At 35.1% G+C, this 22,330-nt stretch overlaps 1 protein-coding gene across 5 annotated transcripts in view; it reads left to right on the forward strand.

Annotated features, from left to right (window-relative positions):
* LOC118192397 (ribitol-5-phosphate transferase FKTN-like) overlaps window positions 1–22,330 on the forward strand; it is a 116,989-nt gene that overhangs the window by 84,537 nt on the left and 10,122 nt on the right. For 4 of the 5 annotated variants that reach the window (XM_035363354.2, XM_035363353.2, XM_035363352.2 and 1 more), the window contains exons 2-5: window positions 9,396–9,551; window positions 16,011–16,247; window positions 19,506–19,777; window positions 21,362–21,627. In XM_035363354.2, the coding sequence (XP_035219245.2) occupies window positions 9,396–9,551; window positions 16,011–16,247; window positions 19,506–19,777; window positions 21,362–21,627 (931 nt within the window). Of the gene's footprint in view, window positions 1–9,269; window positions 9,297–9,395; window positions 9,552–16,010; window positions 16,248–19,505; window positions 19,778–21,361; window positions 21,628–22,330 lie in introns of those variants that run through there. The other variant, XM_085807805.1, reaches the window with a different exon arrangement.

Here is a 22,330-nt window from a genome sequence, read left to right on the forward strand (position 1 = left end):
ATTAGACTGCCTACTTTAAAAAAAAAAAAATTAATCCAAACTCCGAATGTAAAAGGTAGCGTGCCGGAAAGGATTAAAGTACTTTTAATTCCATCACTACTTTTATGCAAGCTCTATTAAACAAGATTTTTTCTTATATTTCTCATACTGCATCACAAGAATGAATAATTAGATTCCCATAAATTGCTTAGAAAGCCGGATTTTATTGCTCGCTGGCATTGTACAAAAGTTTCCTCTAATTAAATTTTTATTAAAGCAATTTGATCAGTCTAAACTTCTGTATTTCATATGAAATTTAGAAATTTAGCGAAGCAAGCACATATGAAGGTTTAATATGCATTTCTGAAGTGAAAGGTGAAATTGCTTTCCATATATCAACCTCTAGATATTATTGAATATGCCACTAAATGTGATTAATTGATACTAATATTAAATACTCAACAAGCTGTCGGGGTTATGGGCATGTTAAACTTGTTGTTATTAGCATTTAGGTAGCCTCTGTATGCATGATTAATACTTGAGGAAAATATAGGCAGCACAGAATATTTCAAGTAACCGTTAAACGCAATGAAACTAACTTCCGAGACTGGAATGTCTGTTACTTCTTTTTACACAGCAAAATTTATAGTTAATAGTCACTCTACAAAAATTTTAAAGTTTTCTCTGATCTCTAGAATTTCATTTTCCCAGGAGCAAACGGAACACATTCAACGGACCTGCATTTTTCTGGCAACCTCCGTTTCATTTATAGTATTTAAAATACAAAGTATTCTACGCAGCTTTTCATTTTTATATTTTAAATATGTAGAATTAGAAGTATAACACATAAAAAGAAATAATTTCTTCTATAGCTTGAAAAAAAAAAAAAAAAACTGAATTTTTAAATTTTACATTTTATTCTTATACTTTATTTTTGAATTGATAAGCAATTTAACTACATTAATTTGGTCGTATCATGGTAATTTAAATGAAATTTACAGTAAACTCAATAGAATTTACAGATTGTTTAATTATTTATTTTTTTAACAGTTTCTTTTAGAAAAAACAAGATTTTAGTTTAAAATTTATTAGTTTATATTTTGTGGAAACGCATAAAAAATATCAATCTATAGAAGCAAAAAATATTAAATGAATTTCTTCAATAACTTTGAATGCAATGTATTAAACTATGTTGTTAAATGCTTAAATACTTTATGTGAAATATAATTTGCATCAGGGGCATTTACGACATCAAAAAATTTAGAAGGAGCCTTCCGTAACAAGTTTCGTCAGGGGCCTCCACTTTTAGAAATTCAGCATATAATACACGGAGTAAGATTCCTTGTTAGGTATAGGGTTACAGAAATTTAAGGGTTGAAAATAATTATTATAAGTAAGCCAAAATATGCAATAGAATCATTTGTAAACAAATTTGCATTAGTTTCAAAAATTCAGTTGCACGATTACTTTTGCACGAGGTTTTTTTTTTTTTGTTTTGTTATAGGACTTGCTTACGTGTTTCTGTAATATTGTTGAACATTCGTATTTTGACCCAGCTTCAAATCTGAACGCCCATTAGCTGCCGAATAATGAAATCGCCGAACACTGGTAGTTCGATCCAGTTTTGAATCTCAGTGAAATGGGCTGACTGCATGGACGTTTTATAACGTGGCTACGAGTCAATTTCCTGTAGAAAGACCTCTCGAAGGCATCCATCCCCTTAGGCAGATAGTGCTCGTGTACTTTGCCATAATCAAATATCAGCAAGAACGAGCTGGCTGTTTGGTTTTCGTAGTTTTCCTTATAAGTAGCATGAACATGTGCCGGTTTTCCCTAGAAAAGTTCTACGAGCATCCAAGAAAAAACGAGAAAGAAAACTTTTATAGAAGAGCAATATGATAACCTTTTTTTTTAAAATAAAAAATCTATCTTTTAGGTAAGTTATTTTAATAAACATTATATTTTTATCGACAATATTAATTTTGAAACCAGAAAATAAGTGAAGTACATTAAATTTAAAGGTGGCCCACAGCGAATAATATCAGATAAAACCTTTTCAAATTTTCTCCTACCCCCCCCTTTTTTTTGGTTAATGCTCTGTTTTTGATACCGGAATTGGTGCCAAATGTTTTGCTAAACTCGCCAAGAGTTTGGTTCGTTCATATGAAGTCGCCAGTGTTTATGAGTAAACTAGTTATAATGTTAATGTTTTTAAGAAAAAGTAAAATAATGTCTTTTTAAAATTGGCAACGTGAATGAAAATTCTAAAGATGTAACGATAAATTGTGTTTTTATTATTATTGTATTTGCCCTGGATATGAAAATTTGGGACTTGCCTAAAGAGGAAACATCTTCCATACAGTTTCTTCAGGAACGAGGAAGTGCTCAGTCTGAAGGGCACGCAAACCCATAAAATCATTTTTTTAAAAAAATTTCTTGGCAGGTTGTTTAATTTTTATTAAAAACTTCTAATTTTACTGTTAGCGTCCTATATGTTTCTTTTTCATCTTACCTTAAATTTTTACGTTTGATGGCTCTAGGTACCCTTGTTTTTATCACAATGCGAGAAACATACATACATTTATGCAGATTCTTTATTATTTAATTTCTTCAAATATAATACAGGGCGATAGTATTTGGTGCAACGATTTGAAGAGTAATACAGCCTTTTAAAGTTTTCAACGCAAAATCACCAAACGAAAACAATAGTCCTTCAGGGACAAAGCCCCGTTGGACAAAAAATAACGTTGCCAAACATTAAACGTATTATTAGTCCAAAGGGGCTTTTTTCCTGAAGGACTATTGTTTTCGTTTTGCGATTTTGCGTCGCAACTCTGTAATCGGCGTAATGAAAATAGAGATAATGCTAGAAACTATACGATAGTTATAAGGTATTTCTCCGGCCTTCTTAGCATGCCTTCGTAATGTAGTTTTCAGCACGCTCGGCGCGTATTCGAGAGGTCCGTGTTTCGAGTCCCGGCGAAGGCGTTGCTCACTTTTCATCTTTCCTGCTTCCAAAATAACCTAATGCCTCTATAGTGGTGCCCGAACTAAAAGGTGGTGAATGACGATTCTTCACCACCAGGATTTGGCTATTGGGTCCCCTAAACTCCATTCGCCCTTTAAAAAGGGCAGTATATAAGGTATTTCCTTCTTAGCATGCCTTCGTAATGTAGTGGTCAGCACGCTCGGCGCGTATTCGAGAGGCCCGTGGTTCGAGTCCTGGCGAGGGCATTGCTGAGTTTTCATCGTTCCTTCTTCGATATAACTTAATGTCTCTATACAGTAATGAAAGAAATTTTAATGGAGAAGTGAAGCTTCGAAAACAAAGAGAGAAGAGTCCAACGCTTTCTGACTGCAATGCTCTGCCGATAGAATTCTAACTGTAAAGCTTAATGCGACTGGCGAAAGAAAGTTTCAACCGAATCCTATCCAATAACAACATGAGAACAAACGAAAAGTCTGCGCAAGTGACAATTTTTGTTCTCCGTATTTTGTTACGTTATTCAAATCTGCAGGAGCTGTGCAGTGAAAGGTCACTAGTGTTGGATGTGCACGACCAAGGTAATCACTTTTAGTACTTTCTGAAACAAAACATTTCCCGCTCTTACAAATTCATTGCACAGCATGAAGGATAAGTCTTTGACATGGGGATTGGGGACTTTTCTTTCCTTAAAACCTAACGTATGTCAGAGTGATAGAGAAAGACAGGTTTGCATTCGGCAGTTATAATCGATTTTTTAAGCATATTTATTTTTCAAATAAAATTTGTCCCCTGATACTGTGTTTCACTTACATAAAAGAAGTGCAGCCCTTGTGCCGTTTTATTTAGGGCTCTGGTGGGCTCTGGCTAGAATCATAAATTCTCCCAGAAACTGAGAAGTACTGGAGCCAGGCTCCGGTGGGATCTGGCGCAATTTAAACTGCATAAAAATTTCCATAGAAATTTTGCGGAACTCGATTTTGCCGTACACATAGCGTATTAGTGACGTAATCCCTACGTTCAGCTAGGTAACTATACAGAGAAGTTCGCAGGAAAAGTTATATTGTAGGATTCCCCACTGTGGACTTCTAAGTTACAGATTAATGTGAAGAATCTTAAGAACTAGTAAGCGAATAATCACTTGAGTTCAATCAATGAGGTAGGAAACAATAAGTGAGAAGGGTGAAATAATCTTTTATTATTCCAACTAAGTTTAACTAAACTCCGTCTTGGAGTAGTACAATAAAGCCGACACTTGGGCTTCAACTTAAGAGACTAAGAAATAAACTAAATTAATCTTAACTAAAAAGATATAGCCGAAGCTATCAAAATTCTAACAGAGTTGGCTCCTTAACGCTAATGACTGCGAAGCTATCAAGGGCCTAAAGTACTGCCGAGCGAAATAACAGCTTACGAGAGAGTAGCCTAAAAAGGCGGATGCGTGCAGTCAGAATATCTGGTATCTCTCTCGCTAAGACAGTAGAACTTCGCGGTTAAATACCGCTCTTCCTCATTAGCATTCAGACGTGATTCTAAAACTACGTTCTGGAAGTGGTAAGTTAAAATTAAGAAGCGATAGGAAAGGAAGTTTAACTCAAAATTTAACTGTTAATAAAATTAACATAATCCTTACAATATTCAGAGAGTGATGTATGTATACATGCATCTGCGCTTAAATAAAGGGGGGGAAAGAAATTTGCTAAAATTATAACTTTTTAGTAAGAACCAGTTAATAAATGTCATAACGTTTCAGTATAACACACACGAAATAAAAAGAAAAATCTTATTTTGTTTACTTAGCGTTGAGAACACAGTATAACATGTACACTTTTAGAATGCCAGCTGTCTAAAGGACGTTTGACATGGCTTTCATGTAAAATTTGAACTAGATTGAAAATGCAACGATTTATAGGTTTGAAATGTCATTAAATACATAATTTTGTGAAATGTGGAAAGCTTGTATCTTTGTTTTAAGTATTCTTGGCATTAAAAGGCCATAATTTCTCCTAAAAAGGGAAGAATTGTCGATATTTGAAATATTTATTAGCAAGAGAAGAATTAATTATTTATTTATTAACAAGAGAAGCTGTTTAAATAACTTGTATATTTGAAAAACTGGGGAAAATATTTCCATATGCAGCAGAGTTCGCTTAAAAATGCTTTTTAGGAGACATAAAGTATCTTTAAAGCAGAAATAACCTTTTTTTTTTCTTTTTTTTTTTCAACATAGTAACTTTCTGACAATGTAAGACTAGATTTTACCAATAATTTTGAAATGAAACCCTTTATTTTAATTTTAAATTCAAATAATTCATTTAAAATTTATTAAATTTTGTTTTCAATTAAACTGTTCATTTAAAGCTTAATGTTTTTAATTCCAAGGAAATCTTTACAGACTTTTGCTAAATAAATTTTACTTTACGGTACTTAAGTGCTTAAAACTTACTTACTTACTTACTTAAGTGCGTAAAATAGAATAAAATTGACTGCAAATTTTTTATAAAATTAACATATTTTTCAAATATTTCATTAATTAAAGCTTTTATTTATTAATTAGAGTATTTATAAAAAATTGTGTAATAAATCAGTAAGGAAGGATATAATTTAAAAAGAAGAAAAGGGCCTATTGGTCTACTTTTATGTAAACCATCGTCTTTTGCATATCCAATAATAATACAATAAAACAAATCAGAGCTCAGCTTACTAAACATCATAATGATAGCTAATGATAGCTAGTGGCATGAGTTCACTTTAGAGGTATAGTCAATAATAGAAAAAACTATCACAAGTTTAATAACATCTATTTCTAGTTCAAATTGAGGAAATAAGTCGATTCTAAGGAATTTCTTTAAAACAAATACAAATACAAAAACAAAAAACAAAAAACAAAAAACAAAAACAAAAAAAACAAAAAAAACAAAAAATTCTGGAGGCAAGGGAATTTCTCCTAATTTTAGCATGAATTTCTGAAGCAGGAAAATCTTTCAAGAAAATATATTTCATGCGAAAATACTTAACATTATCAAAATAGAAAAATATCTGGTCATTTTTTAAATGAACTTTAAACCGGTGAGCGTCCTAAACGAGACCTACTTAAACGAATTTTACTCTGTTTACATACCTATGTTATTAAGTGTCATTGAAAAATTCAACGGCAGTAAAAAATGTTCTTTTTGATGATGCTGGGATGACTTAGATTGACGTGAAATAAACTTTTACATGTTGACGTGATGACAGAACGTATTTGCCTTATTTCAGTTTTATATGACTTCAAAAGAAAAATGTGATGGATGATCCACGGATGTGAAATTATCTCAACGGTGGCAGAAAATTTATTCGGAGGTGACAGATATTCTTCACGTCCGAAAAAATGACAGACCATTTTTTATTTTTTACTTCCTTGTACGAAGTAAAGGTAGTACTGTAATCGCGAAAAATTTCGAGTATCATATTTCGAAGAAAATACCCATTTTTACCGCTCTCAAATCCATTGGAACGATGTTTTTGCGTGACATCTGTACGTACGAAGAAAATAAAGGAATCTTTTTCCCAGAACGGATTTGGGCCCACCAGCGGCCGAGCGGTAAAGTCGCTGAACACTGGTAGTTCGGTCCGAGGTTCGAATCCCGCGAACGGGCTGGCTGCATGGGCGTTTTCGTGGTTTTCCGCATGTGTAACGTGTATACGAGCCAGTTTCCCTTAGAAAGTCCTCCACGAAGGCATCCCTCCCCTTCGTCAGATAGCCCTCGAGGCTTTGCCATAATCACACACACACACCCAGAACGGATTTTAAAATGTATTCAAAAGAGACTTTTTGGTGTCATCTGTACGTACGCATGTGTCTAGCATAACTCAAAATCGAATGGGCGTAGAACGTTGAAATTTTATGTATGGGACTCTTACAACATCTAGTTTTGCACCTCCTATTTTTCGTTGCAAAAATAGACCTCAATAGGCCATACAGGGCAATCAGGCATATCAAACGTATATCTCTCTATATATATGTTCACCGAGTATATATATATATATATATACGTTTACCGAGCATATATATATACGTTCACCGAGTATGTATACGTATTAACGAGCCTGGTAAACAGAGTGGGAATATAGTATATATATTTGTCACATTGTTGTTGCAGATTTTTTATTATTCTTCCTATGTTGGTAAACTGTGCAGTTTTTTCTTTAATAGTGATTGAAATATGTTATTCTTAAGGTCAGGTTAAGGCTCTTATGCCACAATCTGTGTGCAGTAGTTGTAGAATTATCAACGTTTTAAAAGTGTCGCTAAGTCTAACGAAGCGACCTTTTGTTTACATTTGAAAGTTTTAGGATAATAGTGAATTAAGTCAGTTTTTGCAAATTCAGTGTCTTTTTGCCGAGTGTGACAAAAGTAAGCTTTCAGTTTTGTGCATCGAAAATTTTGTCTTCTTGCCCGCTTGCCGAATTGCTTGTTTTTGCGCAAAAACTCTAATTTTTATTCTAATCTTTTTAAAACTGTATTTGGTGTCTTAGATTTTTCTGTATTTTACAGTATTTAATGAAATTGTTTTGAGATTTTATGTATTTTTGCGAACTAAGAATTGAATTGAATGAATGAGAAATATAGCTGTAATAAAATTCGAGGAAATAAATTTAAATGAAGTGCAGCCAAAAATGTGTATAATTCAATAGGCCATACAGGGAAAGGTATCCACATCAGTTTTTTTTTCTTTTTATTAGAAGTCAGGGTTTTTGACTAAAACAATATATTTTTGTCACTGGCACGAAATATTAGGCTGAAATGTATTAAAGAATCAAAGTACAACGGAACGAACTGAAAATGCTAAATACAAAGCAGATATACATGAGAGTGTTTCAAAAATAATATCAAATTGAAAACTTTAAGATAAGCAATTCAGCAGCAGATATAAATGACCCATTATATTTAAAAAGAATCATGCTTGTCTTCCTCGTTGCCTGCACAATAAAAAATACTTTTTAAATGCTTTCTTAATTGTTTACATTTTTGAAGCAATGACAGGGAATCTTTTGAAAGAAGAATACTGAGACAGAAGAGGAGTGTTGAAAAATTTGACTAACTGCATTGAAATTTTTTGACAATTGCACAAAATTCATATTTCGTCTAGAAATTTGGCTCTTAACAATTTAACTCGTTAGAAATTAACGAGTTAAATTGTTAAGAGCCAAATTAACGAGTTAATTAAGCAATTAAAAGCAAGTAACAATGAATTTGCTTTTAACATAGTATTCGAACTAATCATATGATAAGGGTTATCTAAAGGTGGTTTGTTAAGCATTTATTTTCTAAATTTCGACGTTACAGCTCTAACAGCACTCTACTTACAGTACATCAGGGAGAAAAGGCTCCTAGACCTAGCTTAGAGTTAACATACACGATTAATTGCTCCAACCCCCCTAGAGGCGATCGAAGGAGGCATAACTTTCCGGTAAACCCAGTGGGACTTATATGATACCGTATGTATCATATAAGACTGCATGTCTGAGACTGTATCTCTGAGAAATTGCACATAAGTCAGAGGTGGACGGCAGCGAATCCACCAAAAATGAAAAGAGCATAGTAAATCGTAGTCTATCCCGATATGTTGACCACAGGGAGCCAAACCCTCAAGTACAACCTTCGAAATCTATCCATGTAACATCCTCATAACCAAGGAGCAAACAAGACTCTAGGACATGGTCCTTGCCGAGGCTGAAACTATACCGAATAAACGATGGTTATAGTCCTGTGAAGACTGATTTTATACTTCCGTGGTCGAGACTGCCAAAGTACAGTCTCGACCACGGAAGGGGGGCAGTCTACTTACACAAGCACCGACCGAAATCCAACAGCCTTTATTTGTCCGCTCTTATTGAATTACAACTAAGTTCTATGATCCAGGTTCCAAATTCAGTTGATTAGCCTCGATTAACGTTTTCCGGTTGTCTGATGCTAGGCCCCTGTAGAAGCTTGACTTTGGAGGTTTTGTCACGTGGTCCGGGTGAGAATTGAAAGTGCGTAAAGGGAGTGCGACTGTTTGCCACACTTGCAACTGCAGGCCATCTGACTGGGTTATAACTGAAGTGAAAATTTACAAACTAAAGTATCGATAACTTGTTACCAGTTGTGGTAGCTGTGGTAGCTTGTTACCAGCTGTGTTAACAATTAGATTTATCTTGACATGGCAACACAGACGAACGGGCTGATTGCTTAGTTTGTTTTTGCGGGAACACCAGCCAGTTTTCCTTATTAGAGAGGTGGACAAAATATGACCCGCCGGCTGAATGCAGCTCTTCTAATTGCTTAATCCGACCCGTTATGAAATCCCATGTAACTACATTTTAATCTCTTTCCTACTCCATTTTGTAATCCAATAATATCCAAATAATAATCTTTTTATATATCTTTATTTATTTATTTTTTGTATAGGATTATAATGGATTATCTTACGACTTTAGTTCTTCACCAGAAATTTTAGAGGGAGTACTCCAACAGCAAGTTGATGTCTGTCTTATAAAACCGCCTTCAAGAAACCCACAGTTTCTTATGGAAGATGCAGATTCATTCGAGTCATTTCAAGATAAGGTAATGCGAAATTTAAGTATAAAACTGCAATAAAATTCTTTCCATAACATTAATTTTAAACTGATCTAGTATCTCATGGGAAAAATCGTTAAAATGATGCATATGAAAGCAGGACAGAGAAAAGCAAAAAATAGACCATATGTTAACATTTTTAATGGTTCTCAGTTTTCCCCTTTTGACTGACATTTTCTTTATAAAATTAAATGTTTCGCTATTAAGCCAACTGGGTTACCAGGATCGAAGCATTTACGGCTTCCTTATCTAGGGTATAATATAAAACTTTTGTGTTCCTTTAGTATGTCATTTTAATCACGACATAGAGTGAATATACACATCTGTTCAAAAAATGTACGAAAACACCGTGTGAGGAGCGTGAAATTTTCGTTAATTGAATATGGCTGTTAGAAGGAAAGAGCATATGCATAAGGTGACATTTTAAGGGACAGCCTTGTTCGTGTTGTAAATGGTTTCTAAGCATTTATCAATCATTCCGTGCAATAGCGCATTTTTATCAAAGAAGTTTGGGTTCTGCGGATGATAAGCAGATCCCTGGTCACGCCACAACCGCTCTTTTTGCCCACGTTCCCTTTCCGTCTCACCAATGTTTTCTTTTATCAAGATAGTTTTATGGCTTGATTCAGGATAAGTCAAAATTAATGCCGGGAACTCAAAGCTATTCTATGCAAAATGTCATTAATGTACTTATTTAAAAGATCCATACCTGTAAAGGTATCATAATAAAGTTTTGAATGTAGTTCTCGCCAATATTCAATATATCTTCCTTTTATTACACAGCATAACAGGCCCCTAATGCAATTCCTTGTCAAATTTGTGTAACATACCTGTATCGTTGCTGATGATAGCAGCTTCAGTCATGGTCGTTGGTGTAAGTAACGGAAATCATGTAAAGATCATTGCCGGCTCGGCACGGCTCGAGTATTCGCAGTGTACATCTTAAAATTGAATAATATTCTTGTACTTTTCAGTTCTATTTGCTGACTAAGCTGCTGTGATGCTGGCTGCTAAGTGACTGAAGCGTTTTTCTTTTACCCTGTTAATTTCATCACCTAGTGGGCTATATTACTGTAGAAGGGTAAAGCTTTTATCCTGAATAAAGTATTTGCTTAACACAGAGTTGCTTAATTTGGAGTCAGACACGAATTAACATTACAGTTGGACTTGAAGGCATATACACGCGATACTTTACTACCCCCCCGCAATCCGGGTCTAAATCCGGGGATCTTCTTGGAGTACTTTGTCTAGGGCAGATGAGGGACCATTGCAGCTTTGCCGTAACTTACTATCGAGATGGTTCTCTATTTCAATCAGAAAATATGGTGATATAGCATCCTGATGCAGAATAAAGCTGGGCAGGTCATCTTGTAGCTGCTGCAGAATCCACAGTTGGAGCATATCGAGATACACAATTCCCGTCACGGTGGATTCAGAAAAATATTGCGGTCCGTAGATCTTTTCATGGGATATTGCGAAAGACAACTTGTGGTAGTCTGCGGAGCGAGACTGATTTATTGCTCGCCGTTGTTAAATATGCTTTCTTTGCTTTAAGCGGGGATTGGCTCATGGCGACATTTATGGGTCGATATCAAAAGCGTAGTGCGAGAGACCTCGGTGGCTTAAGGTACAGAACTCGGGTCTGCTTCATGCGAGCAGAATTCTTTAAATGCGAGAACTAAAGCCTACGAGACTAAAGCATTGGAGAGCTGAACATTAACTGTTGGACATCGCTGCGTTTTAGATTTGCCAAAAATGATGCTACCCGATAAATGGCACCAGTAAAGTTCGATGTCCACTGATGTTATGTTAGTATCAAGGCCCAAATACAGAACGTTTCTGGTCGTGGCATGACAACGGAAACGATCAAGGTGAAAATGTACTTCGTTCTAAAAGATTGAATAAGCCATGTCTTCTCAGCGAAGAGTGAAGTCGCCTCAGGGCCAACTTTCCAACAAAATCCGGAAAGCTGAAGCAAATATGTGGGTCCAATGAATGTTACTTCAAAAGTGATAAGTAATGATTTTTACAAATACAAGTATTTATGAGGAATTTTTTGAGCTTCAGAGTATTTTCCGGTTAAGCAAAATATCAAAAAATGCCATTTTGTTGCACAAAAATGTATTAAATTATGACTTTTTACAATAAGCTAGGTAATAATAAATAAAGTGGTTGTAAGTGGATAATAAGGTGGTTTTTCAGGATAGTAATCACCTTTAGTTTAGAACGCAAGGAAATCTACATTCACCGTAGGCGTACGATTGATCTAATTTTGAAGTTATACTTGTCCTAAGTGATAATTTCACAGGTATGTTCTGAATGTAATTTATAAAATCATACGAGAACTTTGGCAATTTTGTCTAAAATATGACAGAAAATTTATTTCGTTTGAGTTAATTAACAATACATTCCAGAAATTCGAAATTGATGTCTGAAATTTTAAATTACCATATTATATTAAATTAATTTTAGAAATTAAGTGTTTGGGTTGGTTTAGAACAGAAACCAACCCAAACACTAGAAAGCATTAGAACAGAAATGAATAACCTAAAAGAGCCAAAGTGTGTTCATACACTTAACTTAAACCCTCCTAAGACTACGGAACTTGTTTCTTTTAAAATTGCCTTGACATTTTTTAGAACATATTCTTCAAAATACCACTTAACACTAGAATCATAATTTTAATTTCATTAAATAAGATGCTGGTTATTATTTTAGAAATCAGGTTAATTCGTAATTTATGGTATAAATCCCTTTTCTGATAGCCTTAATGGCCTGAAAGCTTGTAAGAAATTTTCTAATTTTCTCCTTCCTAGCATGTCTTCGTGACGTAGTTGGAAGCCCATCCATTTAACAATCGGGACATCCGGAGTTCGAATCCACGCAAGATTGTAGCTGATTTTTCATTTCCTTGCTCCAAAAATTCTAAAATGTCTTACAAATGGCTTTCGAATTAAAAGTGTGGTGAATGATAATTCGTTACCATCTGGAATTTGGAAGTTCTTTGGGTGAGAACGTAAGGATTCATCTTTTGGTAACTGCTATAGAATAGCCTTGGCATTTTCTTAGATAGCCTGAGGAGTCTGAATATTTTGACCCCTGTAAAGCAACTGAGAAAGCATTGGAATAAAAATTCTGGAAAACGTCTGGGAATCAGAGAACATAATTGTAGCATGACAGGAATCTATTTTTGATGAAAGATACACTAGTTTGATCAAGAAAGCTACTTTGCTCAAAAGTGTAATGCTGAAAATGTGATATCATGTTGAGTGTTCAAAAGGTGCTTTAATATCGTTTGCACAACAATAGTGCTGTTTTGAGTGATATTACTTCATATACTGTATCACCTAGACAGAATGCAAATGTCCTTTACAACCAAATTCTATTATGGCTAGCTTCATCCATGCAACATAACATTTCTCTAAATGTTTTGAATATATATATATGCATGAGCTTCATATGTTAAAAGTGGTTAATAATTGTGTAAATCCCACAGTTTGAAGTAAAATTAATGTTTCTTGTCCAACTATTACAGGATGAGTGACAATGTTTAGTTTCACTTAGTATTCTTTATCACTTACTGAATTTTATTGTTATTAATGTACTTTTATACTTATGTGAATGAGCTATTTTCCTTTACTCTCCAGAAAAATTATTCAGAGTGGAATTTGCAAAGTTAACATAAAAGAAGTAGAAAAATGTTTATAAATATAACAATGTTTATTTACATTGATAAGCATTTAATATTGTTTTGTAGGGAAATTGTTCAAATTTACAATCTTCTCCTTTCGTTTGTTTATGTGACGTCAGCATTACATGAGAGTTCTTGAAACCTGTTCCTAAATATGGCACTTATAGGGTAGGAAAATATTTTTGTATTGATGGATATACAAAACAAATTCTGTTACTGTCGTACGATAACTATTATAATTCAACAAATATAGCTTATAAGAGAACACGGTAGGGATGAAAATATATCTTGATTTTGGATTGGTCTAATATTAAGTTTTTGTTCCTCCCCTTTCTAAACAAATTAGGTAATCTTAAAGAACGCATTACGGCAGTTGTTGCGACTGTTGGAAATGCTTGCATGTGTTCGACAAGAGCTTGACTGTCTCATTGATATCTATCGTGTTACAAAACGGTAGCATATAGAATCTCTGTATTTTAGTCATGTAAGTTTGAGAATATATTCTTCTAACCGTGAAAGTTCTAAGGTTTATCCTAAGTTTTTAACAGTTATCTTTAGTTAAAGCTACTTTCTTGTCCCTTCTAAGTTTAGCTTACAAATTTCCTGCCAGATAGTTTTTAGAATCGCGGTTAATGCAAATGAAGGAAGAGCAGTACTTAAGTCGAAGTTCCACTGCGTTAGACAGCCAGAGATTCTGACTAGCGCGCGTTTGCATTTTGGTTACACCCTGTCTAAGCTATTACTACGTTCGTCCGTATTTCAGGCCCTTGATAGCTTCGCCGTTTAGTTAGCATTTAGGGGCCAACTCCTGCAGAATTTTGATAGCTTCGGCTATATCTTTTTAGTTAAGCATTAGTTAAGCTTGATTTTATTAGTACTCTTGAGTTCAAGCCCAAGTGGAGGCTTTTCTGTACGTCCGGAGAAAAGGGCCATCTGCTAACCCTTACTTTGAGCAATAAAGGGTAACTAACCCTGAGTTTACGTTTCTGTTTCCAGAGCTAAAGCGATTATTCGCTTACCAGTTCTCAAGGTTCCACACACATAGCTGTAACTTCAAAGTTGGAATCCTATAAAGTACACTGGTGTGCAAAAATTAAGGACGAAGTTGAAAAATTAGCATATCAGCTGAACGAAGAGGCAGAGCGGACAGAAAGACCAATCAGGAGATTAAGTAAGGTGATGTACGGTAGCACATGCGCAGATATGCAGGTAGACGTAATGGGGGAGTGTCTGAGTAGTATAAAGCATGTTGTCGGTGTAAGATCAGTATTTCTGGCAAAGAGATTGCACGCCGTATAGCAGTTAAAATCACACCGAGTTGCTGCCTCAGCGAGAAATGGCGAATAATCAATCTGTTAGACGACATCTGGATGCTTTTACCCGAGGTCGAATGATTGAGAAGTTGGAGGAAGGCCGCAGTGTGACAAGTGTGGCTGCAGAGTTCGGAATTGCTCACAGCATGGTTTCACGACTTTGGAGACAATTTCAAACTACAGCAACAGCTATCCGTGGGTTTAGTAGTGGCCGTCCACGAGGAACCACACCCGCAGATGACCGGAATATTGCCTTACAGGACAGAAGAAACAGGCGGCAGACAGTGGGAGAAATCGCTAGACACACGACACAGGCGACTGGACGACCGATATCGCGTTTTACCGTGGCCAGAAGACTGCACGGTGGTGGTCTGTCTGCACGACGCCCTGTACGGTGTGTACCTCTAACGCCTGCCCACCGGAGAAGGCGTTCTCTGTGGTGCCGGGAACACCGGAATTGGAGAGACAATGAATGGACGCGAGTACTCTTTACAGAGGAGAGCAGATTCAGTTCTCATCGCATACTCATCTGGAGAGAGCGGGGAAGCCGCAATCATCCCTCGAACATCATTGAAAGGGACAGGTATGGAGGTGGCGGTGTTCTCGTTTGGGGAGGCATCATGCTTAGTAGTCTTACGGACCTTCACATCTTCGACGCAGATTAGTCAACGGGACCCGTTATTGTAACGAGATTCTTCTTCCATATGTGCGTCTTTTTAGCGGCGCTATGGGTCCGCAGTTCCTTTTCATGGACGACAATGCACCATGTCATCGCACAGTAGCTGCCGAAAAGCTCTTAGAGAGTGAGGATATTGAACGTATGGATTGGCCGGCACGATCTCCGGATCTCAATCCCATCGAGCATGTATGGGATTTTCTAGGCAGACGCTTGGCAGCTCGTACGTTACCACCAGTAGCGATTCCGGAGCTTCGATTGGCGCTGCAAGACGAATGGGTGGCAATGCCTCAACAACTCATTGACACCCTCATTCTCAGCATGGGCAAACGCTGTGAAACCTGCCTAGCAGTCAGGGAAGATCATAGTCCCTATTAAAGACCGGATGTTTCTTGCTGGACACCCATCACAGGGATGTTTCGGTCTTCAGTCGCATTGCGCTCCATGCTACTTTTTCAATAAAGCTTCTTTTTATCCCTCTGATTTCTCTTTTAGTAAGTGTTGCTTAGATTACTCATGTCCTTACGTATTGGGGATCTTACGGTATTAAATGTGTTGATTTGGAAAGCTTTTGTACAAAGTTATATTGAAAAAACCGTCTCGTCCTTAATTTGTGCACACCAGTGTATTTCAACCATGCTATTATAACTGCTGTTTATAGAAAACTCGATATGTGTCTGTTTCATTTATGTTAACTCTGTATTGTACAAATTCAATATGCATACAAAATCAAAATTTTGAAAAAAAATTGTTTTTTAAATTTTCAGGCAACAAAAGAGACTTCCAGGCATACACTTATAAATACATTGGCAATATTCAGTGATTTTATGGAAGTTATGGGAATTAAAACTGGAATAATCGAACCATCCATTCTATTCTGCATGCTTACGTGGCCGCAAAAGCAGTTACTGATGAAGAGAAATTTTAACGTCAGCGATGTAGTAGGCTCTCAGAATACAGTCACTCTAGGTATTTTTGCAAAAGATGCTGAACTACTCGAACAGGTAAAGTTAATCTTAGTCTCATTTTTTTGTCTGCGAATGTATCTTGAATTTAACTTTTGATGATAAAACATTACATTGAAATGCTACATTATAAGGGGATGGCCATCATTAAATTAACAGATAAATTTCCTAGTAATAAAATTGGACGTGGAGTTTTGTTGATTGAGAGCTTTCTTAACATTATAAGAATTCTTATTAAAGAGAAAATTAAATTTATTTTTTAATGCTCCAAGCGGATTAGCTTCATGAAAATGAAACCAAAAAGGACAGCTTAAATTTTGAAATCTTAGCTAAATGAAATCTTCTTTCGGATTTATGCAATGGTCGTAAACCATGATTGGAAACTTCTCTGGATATCTTTGGAATAGGAGAGTTTTGGATTCTCTACGATTGGAGATGAATGTCCTTTTGATCATCATAAAGAAAGAAAGTCTAATTGCTAACTGATACCTGCGTGTGAAAAGTAGGCCTTTAAATGAAGAACCTCATATTCCCCTTTATCAATGAGACGAAGGAAAAGAAAGAGTGTGGCGAAAACAACGTTAATATTTATTTCGATATGAATCAAATTGTGCCTCGGTATTTGTTTCCTTCAAATTTAAAAATCAACGTACAGGTTTCTTGTTATGTTTCGATGCAGTTAAGATTTTCGAAGCAAAAGATCCTGGAGTGGATTGATATGAACTGGTTGCCTCACTACGATAATGCGCCAAGCATAAGTATTGGTTGTATATACGTAACGCAGGTATTGGTTACGTAACGCAGTTAACATACTGTATTCTATTGAGTGAATTCCATTGGATTCGATTGCATTTTATCGCCTATTTACATTGCTGTGTCCTGTTGTATATTACTGTATCCTTTTGTATGCTATTACACATATAATATTAATACCATTTAGTGTAATCGCGTGATCTACAGTGTTATAACTCTCCTTTGCCAGATGAACAATGGAAATAAAATTGCAGATATACAGTCCCCTTTACTTGCCTCCTGTGGACGTTTGCCCGCTGTTGTCTTAGTCGATAGTGGCGGATGTGGGGCATAACTGACAAACCTATAGTAAATTGACGGTACCACCAATCTCTGTCAACAGTCAACAACAGCCATTCGGGTAAATACGGAATTTACCAGTAGGACAGCTTTTCTAGTTACAGATCCGGCTGTCACTTATTTAGAGGAATATTCCGTTGAATTCTTCTTGCTGAAATGGCACCGAAAAATCCTAGATTTAAACTCTATTAAATACCCTTGAGATAAACCAGAAAAAAGCGATGTAATCACATCAACAACCGTCATTGACTGATTCATGGAATATTCACTAAGACTAACTAGGCAAGCCATACCTTTTGGACAATTTCCGGAGATTTGTCGAATCCATGTCTCGTTATACTGTAATTGTTATCAAGGTGAAAAGAGCAGTAACTCATTAGTAAGGAGGTACCCGTAATTTGGCAGCACTTCCGTGTATAATTTATTATCTATTGTCTTTTATGAAATAAAAATTAGCACATGTATAGAATTTTAACACATTTTTATATCATGGGACTTAAAATTGAAATTTTAAAATTTTACGTCAATCGTACTCAAAGCAGCATTGATATAGCCGAAATGATCCTTTGAGTGACTCAGTTTACTTGGACTGAAAATTACGACATTTACCTTGCTTATGAATGCTAATTTAAAACCCAAGCTTATGGACTAATGCTTTCTGATGTAAAAGGTCTTAGCATACGAAGGCATCATATACATTAATTTAAAAGTTTAACTTGCGTAGCTGTGATAACCTATATATGAAAATGATCCTCCAGTTTAAAACAAGCATATCTCGACTAATTTTAACGCTATGAAGATTAATTTTTCAATTGATTAATTTAGCTTTGGAAACTGTTTTCCCTCGAATAGTTTTTTGAAAGCTTATAAAAATTTAAGTTTATTATATATTTACTTAAATATATCACGTGATAAAACATTTTGCATAGTGGAATTCTACCTTATTTTATTAATTCTTTAAATTAGAACCATGGATCTATGGCTAATTATCTAAGACAGTGTTGCATGCTATGGATTAGTAGAGATCTGGTTAATGACCACACCAAAGAACAGAAAGAAACTGAAACTTAATTGAAATAAATTATCCAACAGAATAAACAGATATAAATAGTCTAAGGATTACAAAAAGAAAGCGGAGGTAATGCAAATTCTGCTTTAATGCGAACAGTATTCCAGATTACAAAAATTGCTCATAGAGCAAAGTCTGAAACAATAATCATCAAGTAACAGCTCGATGCTATCGCATGACTTTGATCTTGTAACGCAATTACTATTTATACGCTTGCTCAAAGAGAAGGGTTTAGGTTTGGTTTGCTTCATTTAACTTTGGCAAAGCGCTCGAGGGCTACCTGCTTAAAGGGAAGGAGGCCTTCGTGGAATGACTTTCTAAGGAAAACTGGCTCGTATATGCGTTACACATGGAGAAACCATGAAACCGTCCATGCAAACAGTGCGTTCTCTGAAAATCGAATCCAGGATCGAACTACCAGTGTTCAGCGATTTTACCGCTCGGCGGCCGTCTCCAAAGAGAAGAGTAAGCTTTTCGGGAAAATTCGTGAAAAATCGTTCCTATGTCTTCCAAAATTTCTTTTCTGGAAAGTTCCAAAATGTTGCTAAATTGACAGAAAATTGCTACATGTTGCCAGCGTGACGACAGAAATAATCGCAGGATGGTTCCTGTTCATATCTGTGGTTTGAAATAAGCTTAATTTATGGTGTCGTCATTGGTTAATTCAGAATTAAAATATGTATGACATGATGCATGGAAGAAAAAATTCTTAAAATGCAATAAACCCAATAAATTATAAAGATTTATATTAATATATTTAATTGCATGGTCTTTTTAAAGCATCTTACAAAGCTAATGGTAAAATTAGTAACCGACAAATTAACCAATTCTTTAAGAAGGACATGCAGTTAAAATGTGTAAACTGTTAAACTGAAATTTCATTGATGAGAAAAAGCCATATCATTGACTACGAAAATGTCTGAGTTTAACGGAAATTCAAGATGCTTGATTTGATACTTATAGTACCTTTATATGGGTTTTACAAGGGTTGAACATCCCTCACGTTAAAATCTTATTTAAAATTACAATATTTTCAGAGAAAACAACTGAATTATTTCTAAGAAGGTTTCTTGAAATAAAATGTACCTTTTTTGTATTTAGTAGCATGTATTTATAATGAAAAATTACTTTTACAGGATCCAATTCAGTCAAGCATCAGGAGTATGGGGTTTCAGATTGTACCTGTCAAAGAACCGTTACGTAATTGGATGCAGGAAAAAACCAACTTTCATCGCAACAAAACTTTCACAGGGCATATTTTCTACAAAAGAGGAATACATTTAATACATCTGGTTGTCTTTCAAGAACGGGCCACTTATCTTTGGCATGCAGGCCTTTCGGAGCAGGTGAAGAGCATTCTTCCACTTCAGGACCTTCTGTTTGTGGATGTAGATTCCTCATATGAAAAGTAAAAATTAAACTAAAATTCATGTAATTAACTATTTATTAATTTTCAGAAGTTATTAAAAATGATAAAATTAATTACCTAGTATTACCTATTAATCTTATAGAAAAGGAATGCGGATTCTTCTGTCTGGCAATAATCGGCGTTCTTTACACAAAGGCAGTAAAATTACGATATTCGAGTAATGAATAACTCGGCACACCCGATAATCCAACATCACTTTACTGACATTCCCACTATAAAATGGCACCATTTCATCGGCTAAAATTCGGAAAGGTTTAGTTGCTTAGTGTCTTTTTGCCATTTTCATTTAATCTGTTTCTTCAAATTCCAGATTTTGCAACCACGTTTTCTTTATTTAGGTTGTTTTCAAAACTTGACAACAATGCTGATAAAGGAAGCAACACTATTTTTTTTTTTTTTTGAGGCTATTTAACCTGCTGTTCCAAATTTCAGGCTTGTACATCTTTGCTTTCTTTCTTTATTTAGATTATTTTCAAAACTGAGACATTAGGATTTTTGGAAGCAGGAAAGATGAAAACTAGCAATCGCCTTCGCCGGGAATCGAACCACGGACCTCTGGAATACCGGCCCAACGTGCAGAACCACTACACCACGAAAACACGCTAGGAAAGTGGGAGAAATACCTTATAACTTGACAACAATGTTGATAAAGGAAGAAACATTAATCTTTTTTGCCATTTTTATTTAATCTACTGTTCCAAATTTCAGCCCTGTATATTTTTTATTTCTTTCTTGATTTAATTGTTTTATATATATACACGTTTCGACAGCATTTGGAATAATGTCACTTTGGCCTGAAAATATTTAAAAACAGCATTATATTTAGAATTTCCTATAGACAGGCTCATGCGCTGGACATAAAATTTCGTTTTTTCGTACAGTGTTGCTATTGCTTGCTTTGAAATCGTCGAGTTTATTAATCCAAAATCCGTTAACGTTTTATAAAATATGAAATAGGCAATTTAAAAACAAATTTGAATTCCAATTTCGGGTTTCTAGGTGCTCATATTCGTGTGGAGGACTACGTTATTCACACGTAGGGCCATCAAATTTTGAATAACGTAATCCTCCACCAGAACGTGGGCACCAGGAAACTCGAATTTTGAATTTGTTTTATTATCGATTCCTTATTTTGTAAAACTTTAACGAATTTTTGATTAACAAACTCAACGATTTCAAAGCTAGCAGTGGCAACACACTTTGCGGAATAAAGCATTTTTATCTCCAGCGCACGAGACTGTCTATCAGAAATTAAAGAAAAGATAGGCTATTCTTAAATATGTTTAGCCCAAATGCGTTCGAACGTATATATGTATGTAAATGGAAAAAACGCCCCTTTGGGCGCAATACAAAATCTGAAAGTTTTCAAATTTTTTTAAAACTAGCCTTTTCTCTCCTCAGACTTTGTTTTTGTATGCATAATTCGTCGGATCGAATGCAAGTGAGACGAAGGATGACCACGCAAGCGGCTAATCTTTTGTATAACATCATTCATAAATATAATTTTATTGAAAAAAAGGCTGGCAATATTGGAACCTGAAAATATTTTTTTTCTTGTTTCAGCTTCACCTTCGTGCCTCTTCTCTTGAAAAAATACTCCATGAGTCTTTATGTGCCTTCAGATCCACAGTATTTCCTGTTTCAGATTCGAAATTCACGATTCTTAGAATGCAATATGTCAAGAGCTGCAAACTTAACCACGACTCCAGATCCCAATTCGAAATCACTGGAAGCTTTCAGAAGGAAATTCATCATCTCTCTGCGGGAGCTGAAATCAAGATTTAGACCACTGCTACAAACATTCTGGATTTGGTCAGGAACGATGCTGGGTATGCGAATTATTGCTTCCTAATAAACGTTATTATGAATAGTGGCACTAACAAAGAAACCTAAAGAAAATAAATAAATTTCTGCTGGAGTGGTTAAAAATATAAAATATTTGCTGTTACGTTCTCGGTTTGAACCCAGTTTGCTTTTGAAATTCTTCAAAGAAGTTATTTCGTCATAGAAATATATCCTTTATGTCTTGCTGTAACTAATAAATCATATATAAAGGTATCTAAACACCTTCTGAGCACTTCGTTTTAAAAAAAAGTAATACTCAAACACTTTACTCGCATTATAGAAAGATACGTTATGAATATTTTAAATAAATTATTTCGGTTTTACAAAAATGTTTATAAAGTATAGAAAATCAAGGAAATTTTGCAGTACCTTCACAGATCTCTGCAAAACAAATATTTGGACTTAAGACTCCTAAAATAAAATATTTGGTTCTTTTTATTATTATTATTATTATTATTATTTTCTATTTAGGAAAACAAATGCAAAACTTCTCGCATTCTACAAAATATGATAAGAGGCTTAGAAAAGTAGATAAAAAGCTCAATAATATAAAGGAGATATAAGGCAATGATAATATTGCGCAATACAATAATACATTATCAAGATCTGGTTTCCACGACAATCTCTCTACTATGAAACTTGGTGGTAATACACATTTTCTGGAATCAAATTAAGGTATATTTTAAT

Source organism: Stegodyphus dumicola, chromosome 1, assembly GCF_044657685.1.
Source record: "Stegodyphus dumicola isolate Sdum_Otavi_A_Nest chromosome 1, ASM4465768v1".
Classification (NCBI taxonomy): Eukaryota; Metazoa; Arthropoda; class Arachnida; order Araneae; family Eresidae; genus Stegodyphus; species Stegodyphus dumicola.